Raw genomic sequence first — 16697 nt, 5'->3', positions numbered from 1 at the left:
GTCCATATGGTGGTCTTGAAAGGAATATCATTACTACCCAGAGCTACATCTTTCTTGAAAAAAATCTCCCTAAGGCTCTACCTGGACCAGGTGGTCAAAAGACATGCTAAGTGTACCATTTATTTGTGATGGCCGACATGCAAAACTGCTAATGTCAGAATTATAGATACCTGATTCAAGTGACACTGGGAATAGCAGTAACAGATACAGTTCACTGTTCGTTTTGGAATAAATATTACCTTCATCTTACAAATTAAGAAACTAGTAAATGGCAGAGTCAGAATCTGAACCTGAAGTTCAAGCTCTTAACCACCAGGACACTACTCACTCTCCTCCTAGCAGGATATAAAATACTCTCATACTTTCTGAAATTCCACTTCCTTCCTTCCAACACTGAGTCAATGACTATACAATTCTTAAAAGAACTGCACGTTTTTCGATTGGGTTGTTTGTTTGTTTTGTTATTGAGCTGCATGAGCTGCTTGTAAATTTTGGAGATTAATCCTTTGTCAGTTGCTTAATTTGCAAATATTTTCTCCCATTCTGAGGGTTGTCTTTTGGTCTTGTTTATGGTTTCCTTTGCTGTGCAAAAGCTTTGAAGTTTCATTAGGTCCCATTTGTTTTTGTTTTTATTTCCATTTCTCTAGGAGGTGGGTCAGAAAGGATATTGCTGTGATTTATGTCATAGAGTGTTCTGCCTATGTTTTCCTCTAAGAGTTTGATAGTTTCTGGCTTTACATTTAGGTCTTTAATCCATTTTGAGCTTATTTTTGTGTATGGTGTTAGGGAGTGTTCTAATCTCATACTTTTACATGTACCTGTCCAGCTTTCCCAGCACCACTTATTGAACGGGCTGTCTTTTCTCCACCGTATATTCTTGCTTCCTTTATCAAAGATAAGGTGACCATATGTGCGTGGGTTTACCTCTGGGCTTTCTATCCTGTTCCATTGATCTATATTTCTTTTTTTGTATCAGTACCATACTGTCTTGATTACTGTAGCTTTGTAGTATAGTCTGAAGTCAATAGACACTTCTCCAAAGAAGATATACAGATTGCCAACAAACACATGAAAGAATGCTCAACATCATTAATCATTACAGAAATGCAAATCAAAACCACAAGGAGAGCTTCCCTGGTGGCACAGTGGTTAAGAATCCGCCTGCCAATGCAGGGGTCATGGGTTCGAGCCCTGGTCTGGGAAGATCCCACATGCTGCGGAGCAACTAAGCCTGTGCACCACAACTACTGAGCCTGTGCTCTAGAGCCCCCAAGCCACAACTACTGAGCACACGTGTCACAACTACTGAAGCCCTTGCGCCTAGAGCGTATGCTCCGCAACAAGAGAAGCCACTGCAATGAGAAGCCTGTGCACCTCAACGAAGAGTAGCCCCTACTCACAACTAGAGAAAGCCTGCACAGAGCAACAAAGACCCAACGCAGCCAAAAATAAATAAATTTATTAAAAAAAAAAAACTACAATGAGATATCATCTCACACCAGTCAGAATGGCCCTCATCAAAAAATCTAGAAACAATAAATGCTGGAGAGGGTGTGGAGAAAAGGGAACACTCTTGCACTGTTGGTGGGAATGTAAATTGATACAGCCACTATGGAGAACAGTATGGAGGTTCCTTAAAAAACTACAAATAGAACTACCATACTACCCTACAATCCTACTACTGGGCATATACCCTGAGCAAACCATAATTCAAAAAGAGTCATGTACCAATACGTTCATTGCAGCTCTATTTACAATAGCCAGGACATGGAAGCAACCTAAGTGTCCATCAACAGATGAATGGATAAAGATGATGTGGCACATATATATAATGGAATATTACTCAGCCATAAAAAAAAGGAAATTGAGTTATTTGTAGTGAGGTGGATGGACCTAGAGTCTGTCATACAGAGTGAAGTAAGTCAGAAAGAGAAAAACAAATACTGTATGCTAACACATAGATATGGAATCTAAAAAAAAGTGGTCCTGATGAACCTAGGGGCAGGACAGAAATAAAGATGCAGACATAGAGAATGGACTCGAGGACACGGGGAGGGGGAAGGGTAAGCTGGGACGAAGTGAGAGAGTAGCACTGACATATATACAGTACCAAAGGTAAAATAGATAGCTAGTGGGAAGCAGCTGCATCGCATGGGGAGATCAACTCGGTGCTCTGTGACCACCTAGAGGGGTAGGATAGGGAGGGTAAGTGGGAGGGGATATGGGGATATATGTATACATATAGCTGATTTACTTTGTTATACAGCAGAAATTAACACAACATTGTAAAGCAATTGTACTCCAATAAAGATTTTTAAAAAAAAAAAAGAAAAGAAAATCTCCAACACAGTCTACATCCCTTGCCTGGCTTCACTCATTCCCCTACCCAACTTGGACTTCATGGTCAATTAATCGTTTCAATAATAATGCACCCAAAACCACCCTAGTATCCTTTGTCCTCTTGACCTCCCTTCCCAAATTCCCAGTCTGAATGATACCCACTTTTGGAATTCTTCACTCAATTCTAGGTGCTCAATCTCTCTAGACAAACTCACAAAATGGCTGCTCAGAAATCTCCTGGTTAACCTACTCCAATTCCCTATGACATTCTTCCACAGTAGCAAGACCATATCTTCTCCATACTCAAGCCCTCCCCAACTCAGCACATGACCTTGCTCCTCATTACTGAGTGTACTCAATAATGAGTTCCAGTCCCAATTCATTCAATTAATAGCTGACAAACCCTATAGATGCCTCTTACAGATTATTACCCACAACTGATTCCCTTCTCTAAGGCTTGATCTCACTTAGAAAATGAAGATGGTCTAAACATTCTCTCTGGGACTTCCCTGGTGGTGCAGTGGTTAAGAATCCGCCTGCCAATGCAGGGGACACGGATTTGAGCCCTGGTCTGGGAAGATCCCATATGCCACGGAACAACTAAGCCCGTGTGCCACAACTACTGAGCCTGTGCTCTAGAGCCCACGAACCACAACTACTGAGACCAAGTGCCACAACTACTGAAGCCCGTGCACCTAGAGCCCGTGCTCCACAATAAGAGAAGCCACCACAATGAGAAGCCCACATACCGCAACGAAGAGTAGCCCCCGATCGTCAAAACTAGAGAAAGCCTGCACGCAGCAACGAAGACCCAATGCAGCCAAAAATAAATAATAAATTTATATTAAAAAAAAAAACCATTCTCTCTACCTCCATTCTTTTCTAATTCCAATTTATCTTATTCAGCACTAGGAGATTAAAGTTCACCTCTAAACTCTATTACTCTCTGCTTAAAAATTATTCCTCAGCTAAATATTAAAGCAATCTACGTGATCCAAACTAACTTTTCCCATTCATTTTCTAAACCTGGTACCTGTCCCAGGAAAATTAAACTCCTTAACACTCCCTCAAGCACACAACACACTTTCCCTTCATTCCTTCCCCTTAAAATTACTACCTGGGCACTTTCTCCCTGCCTACCTTGTCAATATCATATCTATCAAAATCATTCTGGACAGCAATCAATTTGCAGTACATGTCAAGTGTTTAAAAACATTCAATGCTGGGCTTCCCTGGTGGCGCAGTGGTTGAGAGTCCGCCTGCCGATGCAGGGGACACGGGTTCGTGCCCTGGTTCAGGAAGATCCCACATGCCATGGAGCGGCTAGGCCCGTGAGCCATGGCCGCTGAGCCTGCGTGTCCGGAGCCTGTGCTCCACAACGGGAGAGGCCACAACAGTGAGAGGCCTGCGTACCGCAAAAAACAAAAAAAAACATTCAATGCCGGGCCTCCCTGGTGGCGCAGTGGTTGAGAGTCCACCTGCCGATGCAGGGCACACGGGTTCGTGCCCCAGTCTGGGAAGATCCCACAGGCCGCAGAGCGGCTGGGCCCGTGAGCCATGGCCACTGAGCCTGTGCATCCGGAACCTGTGCTCCGCAACGGGAGAGGCCGCAACAGTGAGAGGCCCGCATACCGCAAAAAAAATAAAAAATAAGAATAAAAAAAATTCAATGCTATAAACATGGCAATTCCACTTCCAAGAACTTATCCTATGAAATACAATGACAAAATAAAAACAGATACAGAGATCTATATTAAGCATTGTTTAATGGTAAACATTTGGAAACATTTCCATGAATTCCACAATGCACCAACAGCATGTGTGTATACTTTATTACATACAAAGTATGTGTATAATTATTAATTATAGATATATGCCAATATGTTAACAATGCTTATTCTAGGTAAGCATTAAAATAGTATTAAAACATGATCTATTTTCTTCCTTGAGTCTTCCTGTATATTTCAAAATTTTTAGTACATGCTTAAACTTCCCACTAAGTTTTAAGTATTATCCAGGCAAAAAAGATGGAAAGGGTATTCTATACAAACTTATTTATCATGTATGTATTTATGTAAGTATTACTGCTTAGAGAAAAGTTACGGTCCTTGGAGTACACAAGTTAAGAGATAATAGTTTAACGTTATCAAAGCCAAAAAATAAGCAGGCAATGACAAAAAAGGAAGCTATAAATCAAGTCGTATAAAGGAGCCCTATTTGGCACACTAAGTTATTTGGTCTTGCCATTATCCCACAGAGGATGAAGAACCACTTAAACAAGAGGAAGATATGTTCAGATTTTCATTTTCTATTATAGTTTATATAGAGCAGTTTGAAGAACAAACAGAAGAATGAAAGAAAGCAGGGAAAACAGGTGACCTGTTGCAATCATCTTAGAAATCAATAAGGAGGGCATGAACTAGGGCTGTGATATTAAAAATGCATTAATAGGTAGGCAGGAAAATAGATAGAATTGGTGTTTGGCTGGATTTGAAGAGAAATTCATAAGCTTTTGGCTTAAACAATAGGCCATTAACTAAAAATGGGGAGAAAAAAATGGAAGACATAAATTAGTCTGAAAGAAAACCGTGAAGATTCATCTTCTTGAAATACAATTTATCACACATCAGCCTCCACACCTACATATGCAGACTTCCCACTGCCCATATGGAAAAGTCTGCAAATTGTTTAGCCTAACACTGAAGATCCTCCATGGCAAGACTGACGCTTAACTTCATCTCCCTCCACTTCCCTAAATTACGTTTATGTTCTAGTTAAACTAATTCATTCTCATGAACATTCTCACCCCGGTGCCTCTGCTTAAGCCATTTTCCTGCCAGGAATGCCCTTCCCTTCCCTCAATCTCATTACCCTGCTCTATTCTTCCTCTCTGACTCATTCTTGCAGAAAATGCCAATTCTTAGTATCTTTAACTTGCTATTCATCTCTTACATAAAATTTAAACTGATACTGATTTCATAAAAAGCTTACAATGAAGCTTTTGGAATCCATACTGGAATCCACATTGGAATCTAACAAGCCTTAAAAAAAAAAATTAAATAAAGAGTAAATGACTCATCTATCCAGCAACACCAAGGGATAAGGGATTCAATTCAAAAAGGAACTGAGGGCTTTCCTGGTGGCGCAGTGGCTGAGAGTCCGCCTGCCGATGCAGGGGACACGGGTTCGCGCCCTGGTCCGGGAAGATCCCACATGCTGCGGAGCGGCTGGGCCCGCTGAGCCTGCGCGTCCGGAGCCTGTGCTCCGCAACGGGAGAGGCCACAACAGTGAGAGGCCCGTATACCACAAAAAAAAAAAAAAAGGAACTGAAATATCATTAAATGCCGAAACTCTGTTTTGTCCAATATAGTTTTTCTGCCCTCCTCACTCTATTAGGCCAGACTTTCACTTCTAAGTACTTTACACGTGCCTAATTCTAGCAGCTACTCTTATTTCTTTCTACTTTGCTATTTAACTTATACAGACCACACAATCAAAATTTCAAGACCTAATGGTCTTGATTTTAATAAATCACATCTAAAATAAAATAAATTGATTCTTAGGGAGAATCTAAAGTAACCAAGGAGAAAAGTAAGTTTTACTGTTTAGACATTTATGACACTATTTTGACTGTTCAAAGGACCTTCGTATGTTTTGGTTCTCCATTACATCCTCAGGAACTGAAATTGCCAAAAAACTTCCACTACTTTAATGATCATTTCAATGTAATTTTCAAGCATATATTACACAAAATGATTGGCAAAATATTAGAACTAGGACTCTTGCTATCAAAGAATTTACTATTTAGTCATGTAAAACAGAATACTCTTATAAAAGCATAAGACAATATAAGGAATATTTAAACAATGCAGGACAATAGAAGAGATAATAGCATAGTTGTAGAGCTATACAAAATTAATTACAAATGACAAGATAGTAAATGATATAGTAACCCAAAGGAAAAGATCATGTTTTTTAGGTAAGGAATGGAGAAAACAGAAGAAGAAAAAACAAAAAGATTTGAAAAAATTTCTGTAAGAACTTAAGTTGAACCTTTTAATCATAGAGAGGAAAGTGTGCTGAAGGTCATAACATTTGTTGTACACTACCCTGCACTATTAAATATTTCATGTTTACACAATGTTTTACATTTGATGTTTACAAAAATGACCCTTAAAGTAGAGTTAAGACAAGACTAGTATAAACTACTTGTCAACCTCTTAAGAAGAAAATAAAGAGTACCTACATGGAAGAAATATGGAGAAAGTCCTCTTACCTTGAATATACCAACCCAATCTTTTGGATGGGGATGGATATATGGAGTTAAGGTATAATGACATTCTAGGTGTGCATTAGGAAGATAGCTCTTGGCCACATTTTGAAAGATGACATGGGCAAAGTTGGAAGTCTGCAGTGGAACTTCTTGAAAGGATGTCATTGTGAATCTGAAACAAGTAAATCATACAAATTTAATGATACCAACTAAGAAAAAACTCATACCTTCAGAAAATACATAACATTTAATGCAAATTACATGGATATTTTCATACCATAATTACTGAAAAGACATACTTTTATATTATATTTATATTATATTGTAAATATAATATATTTAATACTGGAACTCCTTCTTAAAAATGTGATTAAAGGGAATTCTGGTGGTCCTGTGGCTAAGACTCCACGCTCCCAATGCAGGGGGCCTGGGTTTGATCCCTGGTCAGGGAACTAGATCCCACATGCCACAACTAAGAGTTCACATGCCGCAACTAAGACCTGGCACAGCCAAATAAATAAATAAATTTTTTAAATGTGATTAAATATAAAAATACAAACTGAGAAGTAACTAACTTACAATATGGCTCAGAAAGTTACATGAGTTAAAAAAAATATTTATTTATTTATTTATGGCTGCGTTGGGTCTGTTGCTGTGCGCGGGCTTTCTCTAATTGCGTTGAGTAGGGGCGACTCTTCGCTGCGGTGCGTGGGCTTCTTATTGCGGTGGCTTCTCTTGTTGCAGAGCATGGGCTCTAGGCATACAGGCTTCAGTAGTTGTGGCATGTGGGCTCAGTAGTTGTGGCTCGCAGGCTCAGTAGTTGTGGTGCACGGGCTTAGTTGCTCCGTGGCATGTGAGATATTCCTGGACCAGGGCTCGAACCCGTGTCCCATGCGTTGGCAGGCGAATTCTTAACCACTGCACGACCAGGGAAGTCCCGAGTTAAAAAATTTTAAAAACCAAAATCAAAAACAAACTCTCAACTCTCCTGCAAAGCCTAGCCCTCTGCTTCTTTTGCAACCGAAACCAAATGAGCCAGCAGTGTTTCTATGTTGAACTCTTGAACTTCATCATCTTCCTCCCTAATCTGATCCATCCCGTCCCTCCCCTAGGCTCCTATAACTGATGCTAACCTCTCTGTGCCTGCATTCCTGACCCACACTCATGATCGCCTGGACCAGCTTTTTCTCAACCCTGGCTAGATATCAGAATCATTAGGGGTCTTAAAAAAGAAAAAGAAAAGACAATGAATTTCCGGAAATGGGACCTGGGCGCACACATGCATGTGTGTGTATATCCAAGCATTTTTTTTTAAGCCTCCCCAAGTAATCTCAATTCTGTATACAGCCAGGATAGAGAACTACTACTTAGACTCTGACCCAACCCAACAATTTAAGTCTCCATTAGCAAATCTCACCTAGATTCCCAGACCTAGGCTGTCTTCTTGGGCTTCTGGTTCATACTTGTTCAAATCTCTCAAATGATGTAAAATCTCAGTTGGTCTACTTGAAATAGTTCAGAGCCTATTTGTTCCTCTCTACCTACACCAATTCTACCCTTTCATCCTACCTTGACTTCCAGTATTATTGTACAGTTTCCATACATTCACTGATTAAAAATAAATGTATTTTTAAATGTATAGTGTAAATGAAACACATACTGTTGAGAATCTATTATAGATTCAGTGAATGCTCACTGGTTTAGTGAACACCAAGCACCAGCTAGCAGATGAATGGTGAAAGTCGCCTATAAAAATCTGCAAGACCCAAATGTTTTCCATATCTTGTGCTCTACTTTTGAGAAAAATGATACAACTGAGGATTTACTCAAAAAATATATCTCTGTACAGTGTGTCACAGACTCAGTACAGTCATTGATCCTACAGTACCACATCAGAAACAATGACACTGACACTATGGCACTTAACTTCTGAGTCATCAAAACAGGAATCTCTGTAAACAATGAGAAAAACTGGGACAAGAATTTGCTGACCAAATTATTCCAACTTACTTCACAAATCTATGAATTTTCTACAGGACAAGCACAGAAGTAACACTACTCACTTTTTTTTTTTTGCCACGCTGCATGGCTTATGGGATCTTAGTTCCCTGACCAGGGACTGAACCTGGGCCACAGCACTGAAAGTGCCGAGTCCTAACCACTGGACCACCAAGGAATTCCCAAAACTACTCACATTTTAACAATTACTAAGAAGTCTTTATTGCTAGGAAAATCTAAGACAATATGCTTTTACAAATGTTTCTTTTGCTGATCTGTTTGAAATACTAAGGCAAATTTTTAAAGTTCTGAAATAAACACTTTAAAAAATGTCTACTTTTCCTCTTATGTGTTCTCTGCTTCTGTTATGGTCAAAATACTGCTTTGTACTTACAGGACACACAATATACTAGACATCCCATAAAGAGACAGTCAATCATCAACCTGGAAGCCACTGTGGTAGAATTCCAGGCTGGATGTCTGTCAGCCTCTCCCCACCTGAGGTTTGCCAGGATTCCAAGGTAAAGAGAATGCATTCAGTAATAAACCTCCTGTACCTCTGCACTAACAAAAAGGCTTTATTACCAGCGACCCTACTTCACAGAAGGACTTAACAGTCAATACTCTCCAGCTGGTAACCCAAAGCCTTCAGGAAAGTGAAAAGGTAGCACAAACGGTAGAAACTGCCTAAAGTAAGTGAAGAGTTCTACTACTTTGTTTCTTTGAATAGTCTGAGCAAATATGGGCTCAAGGGGATGTCATGATGTTAATGAAGTCACTAATGATAATCTCCTTTCACGTCAGTGGCTTCCTTAAAAAAAAACAAAAAACAAACCCTTGATTCTGGTTTTGAAAAAAATGTTCACTATTGGTTATAAAATACCCGAGAGAGACTATAGTTAACTGATGAACCAAACTCTTTCAGATAACAACTACCAAAACTGAGGCAAGTGAATCAGTAATGTTTTTGTATGAAGAGAGTGAATATTTAAGTTTCTCTGAGACAGATATTCAGTAAGGAGAAAATAAGGCTACTTAGGATGAATTTCCCATGCTTTTAATCAAAAGCCATTTAAGAATGAAACTTTTTTCATAAAACTTGTTTCCTAAAGTAAACTAAACAAACAAAGCAGTAATCATTTGTTATACAACAAGGTAGTGGAGTTTAAACTTTTGTTTAACCTCAATTACAACAGTGTTTAAAAATCGATAATCCAACCTTAGACTTTTACTTCACTGAAAAGTTTTTAAGGTATAAAATAGCATTAAGGTATACACATATGTATTTATATATGTACATGTGTATACATGCTTATAAATGCATCAAAAGGGACTCAAAAAGCACACATCATACAATCTTTACTCATGAGGGCTATGTGTGAAAGGAGAACTTAAGAGGACCTGAACTTTTAACTCAACTGACTGAATTTTTACCGGTATACTTAATGTATTCTTTTCATTATTTTAAATAAACACATTAACATGAAATTTCATTTTTAAACCCTCTCCCCAAAATTCAAGTTTTTAATATAAAACCCTAACATCAGACTTTAAATATATTCACGATGCTTACAAATCTTTATAGCATGATAATCTGTAATTATCCCATTAATAACCTTCATTAATCTCTCACCAACACTCCAACCTTTTTAAACATTTCAATGCAACTATAACTATAGAAATATTTTACAAAAGTCATTCCATTCTCATTATTACTTTTTAATTAATTTTCCAATACAGCTTCTAGTCATAAAAAAGTTAACATGGATAAATGTAATCTGAATGTAATTACAACATGAATCAACTTATTTTAAACAGTAAAATATCTAATTCCCATACAGTTCCTGTTTCACTCTTCACACAGATAGGAAACAGAGTGAAAAGATGGGCAAGCTTATAAAAATGTTGAAATTCACTGAGAATGCTAATGTATCAAGATGATTCACAGGCAGATTTATACACTACACACATGCTCACAGGCACACACAAAGACCCGCACACACACAGACCCACACACCACCCAGTGGAGAAGTAATACACAAAGTCACTGCATCACCTTGTGGTAATGCTTGGGAAGTGTAGCTTCACTAACATCCTGAGTAAAGAGAAAACTGCCTCAGTTGGAGACAGGAAATATAGCCCCCACCACAAAAGGAAATGGAACAAGCTTTACCGTATCAAATTTTGTTTCCCATTCTCTAAAGTAAAGTACACCTCTAGAAACATGCGTACATTAAGACGTAAGCGAAGAATAAGTAAAAGTTTTCTAATTAAGAAAACAGACCAAAAAACCCATAAATGAACGAAACCAAACCTGGATATACGAAGAACAAGAGTAGGGGCGGGGGGGGGGGGGGGGGGGGATATAAGTAAAGGGTACCAACTCTTTGATGGAGGATGGAAACTAAAGTTTTGGTGGTAAATACGCTGTAGTGTATACAGAAGTAGAAATACAATGTTATATACATGAAACTAATATAATATAAACCAATGTTACATCAATTAAAAATATTAATAAATAAAAAACAAAGATATGTGAGAACAGTAAAAAAAAAAAGAAAAAAAGAAAAAAAAGGACCAGACAGATTTGGCTGGGAAACAAAGTCTGAAATACATGCTGCCTTGCCTTGCAGTGCCCTCTCCCATGTTTCCTACTTTATTCCCCAAAGTTCTAACATCTCTAGAGTTCCTTTTATGTGTTATGCTGTAAACTTTGGTCTACAGTCCAATTTTGTTATTTTTGAGGATTCATCAATACCTAAGGAAAAAATAACTAATATGCAGTGGTCACTCAGTTAAGTAGCTAGAATAAATTTGGGGGGTGAAGGGTGAGGATTTCAATGTTATCTTTACTTCTTCCTCTTGGAACTTTTTCAAGCCCAAACCAGATCTGGCTTTTGTGGTAGTATTTTTCCAGTGGCTCCTGATACACATTTTATTTAACTAGCCCAAAATGTGTAAGCCTTAATCAAATAAAGTAGGAAACTGACCATATTAAGAATTTCTGTGCATTAAATGTCCAGAATCACATTAAGGTTTTTAATTTAGATAAATATTGTATATAATTTGCCAATTCTAACATTTAGAATTCAAAAAGAAGTAAGGTAATTTTGTTCTATGTGATAATATTATTATGGTGACTGTATTTCTTTTAAAGTCCTTACCAGTTAAAGACGGACGGTAAGCTAATTATAGGTGAAATATCCTGTTGTCCAGGATTTGCTTTAAAAACTCCAGGGGAAAAAATAAATGTGCTGACAGTGTAATAAACCAAGGTTAGCAAAATAGTGGTTCCTTTAACTGTTTGTTCTCCCTCTGGGTATTTTGAAATTTTCCATAATAAAAGTTAGTAAAACCAAAGTAGACAAAAATTAGTAATAAAAACTCACATATGACCTTCTGCAATAGAAACACATTACACATAGTGGTTGACAAACTTAGTGAAAGTTTTTTAAAATATTCAGTTTAAACTATATGAACTTTTGGGGCTTCCCTGGTGGCGCAGTGGTTGAGAGTCCGCCTGCCGATGCAGGGGACGCGGGTTCATGTCCCAGTCCGGGAAGATCCCACATGCCGCGGAGCGGCTGGGCCTGTGGGCCATGGCTGCTGAGCCTGTGCATCCAGAGCCTGTGCTCCGCAACGGGAGAGGCCACAACAGTGAGAGGCCCACATACCGCAAAATAAAAAAAAAAAAAAAAAAATTAAACTATATGAACTTTTAAATTAATCTCCGAACTTCAGTCCTGGAGGAAACTGAACATCTGAAGGGAAAAAATACATCTCATATTCTAATAGCTTCCAATTATTTATACTTCAGCTCAAACAAAGACTATCAGCTGGTTTACAGACCAGAAAAATATTATCAGCAATCTTTCCCGGAGGCAGAAGCAAATCCACCAATCTGTCAATTTGCACTCTTACAGTCCTCCCAATCTCCAGAATGATTTACAGCTGAGTACCACTACACTCTGCCCAGGTGTCACTCACACCACTTTAATTTTTAGATTGTTTTAAAAGTTGGTTTCTAAAAAGCTATGATCTTGGCTTTTTATTATATTAGAGGGGAGGGTATCTTTACCTTCTTGTAAGAGTTTATTTGGGGCAAAATAAACTTTAAAAGGCTAGAAGTGGATATAGCCAAAATTTTACTTAGTAACATACAAATTCCAAAAGAATGCAATCCAATAAACTTCACGTGAGGCAATTCCCCCAAAGCAGTAAAAAAGGAGCATAGTTACGATCCTTCATAAATATTTAACATCATTAAAACGGTTGAAATTTTAATTCCAAAATACCTGTTATTTTTGTTAAGGAAAAGATACTTACTGGTTAAGTCTACACAAATGTCTGCAGCCATAATTGTAAACAGCGGTGTGCAATTTAACAATGTGATGACTAGAAAACGTAATCAAGTAATCCTTCAAGAAATCAAGTTTATCCTTGATAAGAACGAAAGGAAGGCTTGGCCTCAGCCCCTTTTCTATACCCAAATAGCACTCTGAGGGTAATCAGCCCATTTTTTTAGATTAACATGTTACTCAAATGATCTCTTTAAATACTTTGGGAATTGGGCTCCAAAACTATAATTAGTAATTGTTGCATGCAGCTTGTAGAAATTCTACGATTAGCGGAATGCAGAATCGAAAACAAGATTTATTTTCCCATCCCTGACACAATAGCAATTCATAACTACTTTGTGAAACCTAAAAATATATGTAGAGACGCAAGAGGGAAGAGATATGGGGACATATAACTGATTCACTTTGTTATAAAGCAGAAACTAACACACAATTGTAAAGCAATTATACTCCAATAAAGATGTTAAAAAAATTAAAAAATCAAAATCAAAAAAATATATATATATGTAGAAAGCCAAATGTCACGGCGTTCTCAAACGAAATTATTACCAATAAGGTAATATATGTTTATCAGTACACACACACTCACACTAATCTCTTAACAAAGATTCCCCGAAACGACAAGCGCCTGTCGGGACTTGTCCACAACCTGCGGACCTCCGGGGGTGTTGGGAAGGGACAGTTGTGAAATCAAGAAAAATTGCCTAAGCAAAGTGAAACGTGACTCTCCTCGGAATATTTAAGATCCCTCGAGCACTAGGCGTAAGGCCATTTATAAACAGACAAGAAAGCATTCACTAATTCTGCAGCCCAGGTGAAGTCGGAGAGCCAGCCCAAACCGCTAACTCCGCCCACGGCCCGCAGTCAGTCTCCGCCTCCTAATCCATGGCGACTCAAACCAAAACACTTGGGCTTCACTCTGCACGGGCAAACCCGAGCGTCCCATCCCGACACGACCTAGATGTTTTCCCAAGCTTACCTGCCCCGGCACCACACACGCTGCCCTCCAAATACTCACCCTAGAGTGGAGCCTCGGGCAAGGCACTTTCTTCTCCGGGGGTCCCCCGCGTCACTCGCCCCCCCGCCAAAGGGCCCACGTCCCACACGGCTCCCCCAAACAGCGAAAGCCTATCCAGGGCCTCCCCCCCGTGTGGGGCGGCCACCCGTCGCTTTTTCCAACTCCACTGCTAACCGAAGTTGCCCACACCACCGTCACAATCGCAGTCCGGGAGGAAAGGTTTGTCGTCGGGAAGGAAAGCATCGTCATTCGGCAGCACCGTCACCACGGAGACCGTTCCCGAGACCGACCAGGCCCCTAGACGCTAGAGCAGAGGGACGTATCACGAGCCCCCAGATAGCTCCAGAGGGCGTCCGCCCCGCACAAGGCGCTGCGGCGGGCCGAGGAAGGCACTTACCGAGTGAGGAACTCCTGAGCAGAGGAGAATGTTAGAGAGGCTTCCGAGCCTGAGCCGCCATCAGCCGCCGAGCCTCTTCCGCCAGCACAGTCTCCCTCTACCGACCTGCTACACCTCCCCACAAGGCCAAAAGCCGGCGTTATGTCACTTCCGTCCACGGCCCGGCCCCTTCCGCCGCCGCCGCCGCCGCCGCCGCCGCCGCCGAGCTGCGTCGGTCTGGGCCAATCGCTGAAACGCCAAGTTGGTCGCACGGTCTTTTAACCACCCTAGCTCCTGACGCCCTGCCATTGGATCCGAACAGATCCGAACCGGCCTTCTCCCTCGGCTCGGCTCTTCCTCCTCTTTCTTCTTCTTCGCCGTTTTCGTTCAGAGACCTTGTGGCAACCAAACAGGGTCCGTTTGGATAATGCATTTTTGACTTTTTAATTATTACTGTGGCCGAAAGTTAAGTAACTTACCAGTTAAGTGGAAAGGGTAGCCCTGAGGTGTATGAATTAGTACCATGTCATTGCCTGGATCTTTAAAAATCTATCTAAGCGAATCCATTTATTTTGTGGATCGGAAAGTAGAGAACCATAGAAGCAAAGGAGGATCACGCGGCTGGGGCGGCGACCGCTCACTCCTGGGCTCTTTCCCAAGTCCTGGTTCATCCAGTCCGGGGCTTACTTAACTACGAGGTTTTGTTCTCTGTAAATCCTCGGTTTCTCCTAGGAAATTTTCAGTTCTAATGCTCTGTGATTCTATTTCCGCTTGCTCCAGCACTGACCTCGTTCTATGAGTTGTTAAATGCTTTTGTTATGTTATTTTGTGTGCATGAATTTAGCCCTGTATTCTCCGTTCAATGATAATTTCTGAAGTCACTCTTTTATACATCTTACCCTCCTTAGAGTAGGCATTCAGTTTAAATTCTAACTCCTCGGAAGCAAGTGTGTTCTGTTCTAATTCACTATGTTCCTGTGTTGCCGTAAAGCCCTGATAAAATTTGCAACATCACCAATGAAGGAAGGATAATAAATTAGATCAAGTTAAACGTTGAAGCATCTTCTAAATTCAGAACATACAAAATCCTCTTCAATATAATTTACTTCCACATATTTTAAGATTACAATGCCTTTGATAATATAGGTTCTTAATATCTGCTGACTGATTTGTTCCCTGTATATTGAAATCTTTGAACTACGTATTGTTCTGTATATCATATTTGATCATAGATTTCAGAAGACTCTTTACAGATCATTTAGTACCAATCTCCGTATTTTACCGATGAAGAAAATGGTGTGATAATATCAGTAATCACTCGTGTTACTGTTAGCAACCTTCTAGTAGTAGTCTGTGTCTCTTAGGTAAAGTAAATATAGGGCTTCCCTGGTGGTGCAGTGGTTAAAAATCTGCTTGCCAATGCAGGAGCTAAGGGTTTGAGCCCTGGTCTGGGAGAGCAACAAAGACCCAATGCAGCCAAAAATTAATTAATTAATTTTTTAAAAAATTCTTTTTTAAAATGTAAACACAGCAGTGAACTTTATAAGCACAGTTTTTCAGAAGTGTCACTCTTTGTATTTTTTAATCACATGATAATTTGCATGTAATAAATTTCTCATTACCACCAATTTTCAGTTAATGAAATCAGGGAAACAGTATGCTTAATAAAAGCCATAATTGGAAAATATTTTTTGTGCAGGTATTTTTACTTTACTTTGTTATTTTTAGGAATTTCTTGAATTTTTAGACTTTATTTTCCCCATGAAGGTATTAGTTCAGGAACTTTAACTTGCTTTAATCCCTTTAACAATGATCCCATGAATTTTAGATGGTGTTTCTCCCAGCAAGGTAAATATATATCCCTTAAGTACTTAATTGAATTTTTTAAATTAGCCTATTATATGTACAACAGTGTACTAGGAGTATAAGAGCTATGGATCCACAATTCCTTATATGAAAGATCTGGGCCAGAGAGGATTTCAGAATTCAGAATTTTTCAGATTTTAGAGAAGTGTACTTACATAATATTCCACAAGTCTGGGGCAGCACTCCATAATCAAGTTAATATTTTTTTCAGGACAAACTATGAATATGACACCACTAAGTAGGATAAATAGAGCATATAATCTTCAGCTCAGAGCAGGTTTTTCAGATCAGGTTTTGCCACTTTGCCCTCATGGGTTCAGGTCACATTTTATTGACAACTGAGTTCAGGTCACGATAGGTTTTGCCACCAAATGTTAAGAAAACATTTGATTTTCAAAGTTTTTTGAATTACGAAATAGTGAATGAGGGATTGTAGACCTGATCAAAGAACTATTGGAAAGAAACTCC

General features: G+C 39.3%; 1 protein-coding gene across 2 annotated transcripts in view; it reads right to left on the bottom strand.

Annotated features, from left to right (window-relative positions):
- TAX1BP1 (Tax1 binding protein 1) overlaps positions 1–14498 on the bottom strand; it is an 88700-nt gene extending 74202 nt beyond the window's left edge. For both annotated transcript variants that reach the window (XM_082846105.1, XM_082846104.1), the window contains exons 1-2: positions 14385–14498; positions 6617–6785 (exon numbers count right to left, since the gene is read on the bottom strand). In XM_082846105.1, the coding sequence (XP_082702231.1) occupies positions 6617–6778 (162 nt within the window). In that variant the 5' untranslated portion in view covers positions 6779–6785; positions 14385–14498. The remainder of the gene's footprint in view (positions 1–6616; positions 6786–14384) is intronic.
- Between the last annotated feature and the right edge of the window lie 2199 nt (positions 14499–16697).

The sequence above is a fragment of the Leucopleurus acutus genome (genome assembly GCF_964270905.1).
Source record: "Leucopleurus acutus genome assembly, chromosome: 9".
NCBI classification, from domain to species: domain Eukaryota; kingdom Metazoa; phylum Chordata; class Mammalia; order Artiodactyla; family Delphinidae; genus Leucopleurus; species Leucopleurus acutus.
Note: the sequence above shows the minus strand (reverse complement) of the source record. Positions and strands in the feature narration are given on the sequence as shown.